The sequence below is a fragment of the Camellia sinensis genome, chromosome 12 (genome assembly GCF_055761805.1).
Source record: "Camellia sinensis isolate YWXY chromosome 12, ASM5576180v1, whole genome shotgun sequence".
Lineage (NCBI taxonomy): Eukaryota > Viridiplantae > Streptophyta > Magnoliopsida > Ericales > Theaceae > Camellia > Camellia sinensis.
Genome location: NC_138972.1, coordinates 83,385,062 through 83,392,984, shown reverse-complemented (window position 1 = coordinate 83,392,984; position 7,923 = coordinate 83,385,062). Strand labels below are relative to the sequence as shown.

At 35.8% G+C, this 7,923-nt stretch overlaps 1 protein-coding gene across 1 annotated transcript; it reads left to right on the top strand.

Annotated features, from left to right (window-relative positions):
- Positions 1-237: 237 nt before the first annotated feature.
- LOC114287984 (protein FAR1-RELATED SEQUENCE 5-like) lies at positions 238-2,944 on the top strand. Its single transcript, XM_082897018.1, has 3 exons — positions 238-2,568; positions 2,655-2,786; positions 2,891-2,944. The coding sequence occupies exons 1-3, from the start codon at positions 238-240 to the stop codon at positions 2,942-2,944; spliced, it is 2,517 nt and encodes an 838-aa protein (XP_082753144.1).
- The last annotated feature ends 4,979 nt before the right edge of the window (positions 2,945-7,923 follow it).

The following is a 7,923-nucleotide window of genomic DNA, read 5'->3' as shown; positions in this document are numbered from 1 at the left end:
CTTCATTTTTATTGAATTAATTGAAGTATGATTTTGTGCTTATCATTTACGGTGTCACATTAGTATGTTTACTGGAAGTAGGTATCTGGTTGATTGTAATGTGTGTGTGCGCACATGTAGGTATCCAGTACAGACCAATATGGTTAGAATTGGATGCTTCAAATTATTTTGAAAAATACTTGCTTCAAAAATAATTATTTCATACCCTAATTTTTCTTTTACAGTTCCTTGTTTGATATGGAACCTAACAATCATGAGAATGAGGGGGGTGAGTGTGATTGGAAGCCTAGAGTTCGCATGACATTTGATACAGAACAAGAAGCATATGATTTCTATAATACTTATGGAGGAAGGTTGGGCTTTAGTATTAGAAGGGGTTATGTAAACAAGAGCAAAGACGGGCAAATCACTTCAAGGCAATTTGTCTGTAATAAGGAAGGATTTCGGGTTGTCGACAAGCGAGATCCATTAACAAAAAATCCTAGGCAGGAAGTGAGGACTGGTTGTCAAGCCCGACTTGTCATTAAGTGGGATAGGAATATTCAGAAATTTTTTGTTAGTGATTTTCTTGAACAACATAATCATATCTTCGTACCAGCAGAATGTACGCATATGTTACCATCCCAAAGGAAGATATCTGCATCACAGGCAACCGAAATAGATTTAGCCGAAAAATCTGGAATCCGTCTTAATGCTGCATTTGAGCTCATGGGTAATGAAGTTGGTGGAAGGGAGTCGCTTGGGTTTACAAAACTTGACCAAAAAAATTATTTGAGAACGAAGAGGCAAAACAGTTTAGCATATGGGGAGGCAGGTAGCATTTTGCAATATTTTCGTGACAAATCATTGGAGAATCCATCTTTTTTTTACTTCGTCCTATTAGATAACGAGGAGCAGATTACGAACATTTTTTGGGCCGATGCTCAGATGATCATGGATTATGGGCAATTTGGTGATGTTGTCACTTTCGACACTACTTACAAGTTAAATAGTGCACATAGACCCTTTGCGTCTTTTGTTGGATTGAACCATCATAGGGAAACTGTGGTATTTGGTGCAGCTTTGATGTATGATGAGACCGCCGATTCTTTCGTATGGCTTTTTAGAAGATTCTTGGAGGCAATGTCAAGTAAGGCTCCAAAAACAATTTTTACGGATCAGGATGCTGCAATGGCTAAGGCTACACCTATTGTCATGCCTAACACAACCCACCGCCTTTGCACTTGGCATTTGATGCAAAATGCATTAAGGCATGCAAATTCTATCTTCAAGGATAAGTCGATGAAGGATAAGGGCGTGAAGAGTGTTTTGTACACGTTTATGTACGACATTGAGGATGAGGAAGAGTTTATGTTAAAATGGGAGGAAATGCTTGACAAGTATGAAGTAAGAGATAATCATTGGTTGAAGTTAACATTTGGGGTCAAGGAAAAATGGGGTTGGCCATATGTTAGAAATGCATGGGGTGCAGGCATGAGTAGCACCCAACTTAGTGAATCCTTTAATGCTTTCTTGAAGGATTTCATTCAGTCTGATCATAACTTAATGCAATTTTTCATGCATTTTGATCGAGTTCTGTCTGAGAAAAGGTACAAAGAGTTACAAGCCGAATATGCTCTATGCCAAAAGTTGCCCAGGGTGAATATTAAAGTGAAGATTATGGAGCAAGCTGCAGATGTTTACACAAATAAAATTTTTGAAGAATTTCAGGATGAGTATGTCAAGTCCCTTGAAGTCAACATTGAAGAAATTGAAAATGATGGTGAGAGTACCGTTTATACGGTTCTTGATAGTGATGGTATAAGGGTGAGGAAGGTGAGGCAGGAGTGTGATGATTCGGTCACTTGCAATTGTAGGAAGTTTGAAATGAAGGGCATTTTGTGTAGTCATTGTTTGAAGATCCTTAGAGAAAGACTCAAATTGAAAGAGATTCCTTCACAGTATATTCTGAAGAGATGGACTAAAAAAGCAAGATCTGAAAATGTGAAAGATAGGTGTGGGCATGATATTCAGGTTGATGTAAGATTGCATCAAACTTCACGTTATAGGTCATTGATGGCAATATTCAGATCAGTAGCGTGTAGAGCTTCTGAAAGTGAGGAAACATATAATTTGACGGTCGAGAAAGCGGATGAATTAATTGCAGACATTGAAACCATGTTAAGCGCAAAATTCAATATGCCTTGTTCAGATACTATTCAACAAGAAAGCCCCCCCAACACATGCCCCGAAAGCTTTGAAGTGGATGGTGTAGCGGATAAAAATGTAGTCCAAGCAAAAGGACTGAAGAGAAAAGAGTGCACTAGCAAGGGACGAAGGCGGACAAAAGGTGGTTTGGAGCTTGCGTTGGCAAAGAAAAATAAAACAAGTTCACATAATGCTTCTCAAACTTCCATATCTGTTACTCCTCAAACTCCTCCCTTATTTTCGGCAAGTGCACCTGAAGCACCTCCCTTAATTCCTCAGTCTGCACCTTTATTTTCAAGTGTTCCTCAACTTCCTCCATTCTCGCCGAGTGTTCCTCAAGTTAGAGCTTCTTCGTCTCAATTTATGTATTCCGCCTATGATGTAAGTTAGTTTAATAAAAAGTTTTAGTACGAATTTGTAGCTGACTATTATCATTTTAGATTGATATGTGTTTGTTATTGTTGCAGCCAAGTTTTGTTCATCACAATATGCATTTTTCAATGCCATCGATGTATTCCGGCCATGGAACCTATCAAGCATTGCTTAACAATGCAAGTAGTTATCACTCGCAGGCTTCAAATAGTCCCGCATGTAGTGAAGTAATTTTTTTTTCACCTTTTCTCTTTTATTTTGTCATTCATTCATTTAAAGTTCCATTTTATTTTATGGTTCCTTTGATGTAATATATATATTTTTTTTGTAGGTACTATATGGTCGTGGGCGCGGCCGTGGGCATGGGGATGTGGATCACACTTAGCGTTATTTTGTTTTGGGAATTTGTGTAAATTTTTTGTTGGATATGTAATATTCAAAACCTTTCATCAAACTGTTGCTAACAATTTTCTGTTCAAATTACTCAGTAAATGTTGTTGAAACTAATGTTGAAATTTTGATTAATTTTTGAAATGTTGAAATGTTGAAATTTTCTGTTCAAATGTTCAAATGTTCCTGCTGACAGCATTCCTTGGGTTCTTCTGCTGAAATGTTCAAAATTTTCTGTTGAAATGTTCAAATTTTCTGTTGAAATGTTCAAATTTTCTGTTCTTCTGCTGTAGGCAGTCTATCTGCTGGGGTTTTTGTTGCTGTCACTCATTGTTGTTGATGGATGTATATTAAAGGTGTAAAAAGGTTGCTGCTGGATTTTGTAGTCTGTAGAGATGGCTGTTGGATTTTGTAGTTTGCAGAGATGGCTACTCTGTTGTCAATCTGTCAATCTGTTTTGCAGTCAATCCTCTTTGCTCTAGGTTGATCCTCTTTGTTGCTCTACTTTGATCCTCTTTGTTGATATTCTGGCTACTACTTTTTTCAGTCCAAAATAGCTTTAGATGGGCAGACTTCTCTTCTATGGAGCATATATGGAGTACCAATGTCAATAGACAAATTGGAATTCTTGTCCTGATATACATATAGTGTGGGAGTTCTTCTTGACCCTATGTGTTTTTTTTCCCCATCCTGCTCCAAATAGCTCCCATCATTTATTTTTATATGCTGAAGTTTAATGTGCAAGTGCCTAGAGTTAGATTTAAACTTTGTATTTAGAGCTCCTTGAACCTGTTCAATTAAACATATTTCGCAGCATACATCAATAGATTTCATCAATTTGGCAGCATACCTGTTCAAGGTGTATTTGTACATCAATTAAACATATTTGGCAGCATACTTGGCAGCATACATCAATTTGGCAGCATACCTGTTCAAGGTGTATTTGTACATCAATTAAACATATTTGGCAGCATACTTGGCAGCATACCTGTTCATGGAACACATTGAACCTGTCCATTACAAATACACCTTGAACCCGTTCTTGATGAAATCTTTGGCAGCATACATCAATTAAACATATTTGGCATCATACATCAATTTGGCAACAAACACCTTGAACCTGTTCATTGAACACATTGAACCTATCCATTACAAATACACCTTGAACCTGTTCTTGATGAAATATTTGGCAGCATACATCAATAGATTTCAGAAACCTGTTATACAACATTCAACATTTTCAACAGTTCAACATGCAACATTATTCAACATTTCAGAAACCTGTTATACACATTGTTAAGCAACCAACATAATTCAATAGATTTAACAAACTGTTCATTCAACATTTCATCTGAAATAAACCTATTACACACTTGTTTTTGCAAACCTTCAGAATTTGAAGCACCAAAAAAAAATTACAAAACAAGTAGAAAAGTAGATTACATTCATAGGATGTTCGAAAACCTAAGAACTGAGTCATTTACATGAAAAAGTACAAAAACACACAAAATACAATGACATAAGTCACTGCCTTCAAGATGTTCTCAATCCTTTGAAGCCTTCTATCATGCTCACCAAGCCTTGAAGTAATGTCGTCGTCGTCAGCATTGGCACGGATTGATGAGGTAATGTCGTCGTCGTCATCATCTGCGAACCACCTGAAGTAATTGCAGTGGTCGTTCGAATCCTACAATGGACAAGAATCAATTAATCAATAAAGGACAAATGAAATTTGTAAAAAGTAACAGATTCATTTATATAACAGGTACTTACATATTTTCTTGGGCAAACAAAATAGACACGTCCTTTATTTCCATTCGCATTGGTTCGTACAATACGCATGGAAGCAATTCTTCCACAAGTACAAAACCTTTGCTTTAATCTTAAGTTCGTATTATCAATAGAAGATGAAGCCATTTTTTTTTCCTACATAAAAAACAAGTTATCAACAAGTGTGTTAGGAAAGTCAAGTTATCACAGTATAACAGCTCAATCCTAATGAAGTTTATATTTTTATTCAACAAAATTATCATAAATTATATATTGTTCCCCATTTATATAGCATCATATCAATCCCTCCATTCCGTATAGTCACTGTTACCTATGTTATGATCCTCTATGATTGAGGCTTTCTTTGAGCTAACAAGTCAATTTATTAATTTCAAATAAGTCTATGCACCCAGAAAATATGAGACACATAATGCTTAGATGTGTGACAATATTGGCAACTACAAATGAGAACATTTTATTCACAACTATTTTGTAGTCAAGTTATTTGAAAATGCTTTCCAAAATTTTCCTCTACAATTTTACTTTTAAAATTTTTCAGTGGAACCGTATTAAATTCGGATTCAACTTTTTGTATTCAGAACTACCACTTATTTTGATCTGTTTTGCTTGAAGCTTTGTTATTGTTGACTGATTTGTATGACTGATATATAGTGGTGACTGATCTGTTTGCTTGAAGCTTTGTTGTTAGAGGTGTTGCTATGGGTTGATTATGCTACTCTACTGAGTCAGATCAGTCCAGTTGATATACTTCTATGTGTTGATTACTATAAACTCAATCAGAACATAGATGGTGTTTTCTGTTCTGTTTTTTAAACCATTTCACATCCAATGGTTAAATTTTGTGAAAAACTTAAGAGTTGAGATCAATTAACAACTTGTCTAATCATAAGCATGCCATCCCTCCATGATGCATGAATATGAAGGACTACACCCAGAAAAAGTATTGGAATAGGATTTACAAGTAGATCAAATTACACAATTTTGTTTGGCCAGAAAGTATTTTTCAGCATTTATTTACGCTCCATCGGGTTAGTTTTTGCATTTTCTTACATTTGGTACAATGAAAAATGATAGTCAACAAAAGAGATTTTTCGTGATCATTAGAATACAAGATAAATGGAAAATATTTTTTAGACTGACGTCATACCAATGCCACTACCGCTACGAACTGCTACTATCACCTGTACCACCCCTCCACCACCGATTCAACAACCATGTGACATGGTTTCTCGAGGTTCAATAATTTTAGGAATGCATAATCAACTACAAAATTGTCATACATGTGAATTATTATGGTCTATTCATTCAGCAATACAAGGCTCATTACAAGCCTACAACAGCCATATCATTCTAGAAGTAAATTTTGCATACAAATTCTGATGAAATAGTTTTTTTTTTTTTTTTCCACATAATTGATCATATAACAAATGTAGTTGGATTGGAACAACTTAAGTGAAACAATAAAAGGCGGTTTCATTGATTGATATGTATATTTTAAATTATTTTTTGTCATTATTTTTGTGTCGGCAGAATTATTGTTCAGAATTTAGGACCATCAAATGATGCATCTCGCACCAAATGCTGGCGAAGGACTACTGCCAACAAACTTAGCAGTAAAATGTCCTTGTTACATTAAATAAGAACAACAACTTTTCTTTTCCATTTCTAGTATTGCTGTCAATGCTATGTTTCAATTTTGATTTATTAGCTCATCCAGTAAAATGTCCTTGTTACATCAAATTGTGTAATTTGATCTACTTTCAGGTCAATTACCTTTTAACAACCTCTGGTATCACACTTATGTCATTACAAATTTATCTCTTCATCACCGAATTGATTCCACAAATGTTCCATTAGATCAATTCTAAGCATTGCATTTGTTCATCTATTTCGAATTCTTTTAAGACAAGGTGAGATGTGTGCCACCAAAAGTGTGTATAAGTGCTTGATAGCATCACATTCAAAAATCAACCATGAAGATAAGCCAGCATACTCAAACATGTAGTACCTAGCACATGATCCTTACAAGATAAAATAATTTTTCATATCATATCATATCATGGCCAAATATGCATTCATTTATGTCAATATTTCACATCAATTTGACATTTAGGCCACATACCAACAATTAACAAAGGCTTTGTTTGAGTATACATCACCTTGACATTTAGGAACAACCATCTACGTACTTATCTTCTACTACATAGGCTTTCATGTTAATCAATATGTAAATAAGTCCATCTGCAGGTTTAAACTTTGGTAAAGTTCGAAGGAGCAAATTATCAAACACTTGGTGTGTGAGCATTCCAACTGAGTGAGTACTGGAACAAATGCTCATAACAATGGATCAGATCAAGAAAAAACTGATTCATTAGATAAGATGAAGATTGATAATTCAGATTCACCAGTTTGATTTTTAATTTTTTTTTTTATGTAAAATAGATTAGATTGGAATGCAGGGTCTGTTTTTTTTTTTTTTTTAGATCATTGTTTAGATATTCACAAAATATGCACTTTAATTTTAAAAAAGCCTAACTTGCATTGTTAAGCAAAGGTTAGGCTTCAGCAATACATGAAATAAAAAAATGCAAGTCAAGCATTGCGTGTAATGCAATTTGCTGAAATAAAAAAGCCTAACAGATTAGTGCAGGCTTCAGCAAAGTGCATTTTTTAGATCATTTTTTTTTAGTGCAGACTTGGAAAGGTTAGGCTTCAGCAATACATGAAATAAAAAAGCCTAACTTGTTGGTAGACAAGAATAGAACAGAGAGAGAGAGAGAGGGAGGGAGAGAGGGAGAGAGAGAGAGAGAGAGAGAGAGAGGAATAGGGAATGAGATGAGAGACCGAAGCTTACGGCAGGACAGTGGCGACTGCGACGGTGGGGCGACGGTGGGGCGACTGCGACGGTGGGCCGACGGGATGCACGACGGAGCAGACGGAGCAGCCTCTCTAACTCTTCTTCCCTCTCTCCTTCTTTCGCAGCTTTGGTTCTTCCCGCTCATCTGATAAACCTCTTCAGCCTGGGGGAATTTTGAAATCGGAAAAAATGGTTTTTTTTTTTTTTTTTTTTTTTGAAAATCCTCACCAAAACGACGTCGTTTTGGTGAGGATTATTCTGAACCGTCCGATCATCCACTTTAGGAGATCACTCTAGAGAGTTACTCTAGAGGATCCGGATTCCCA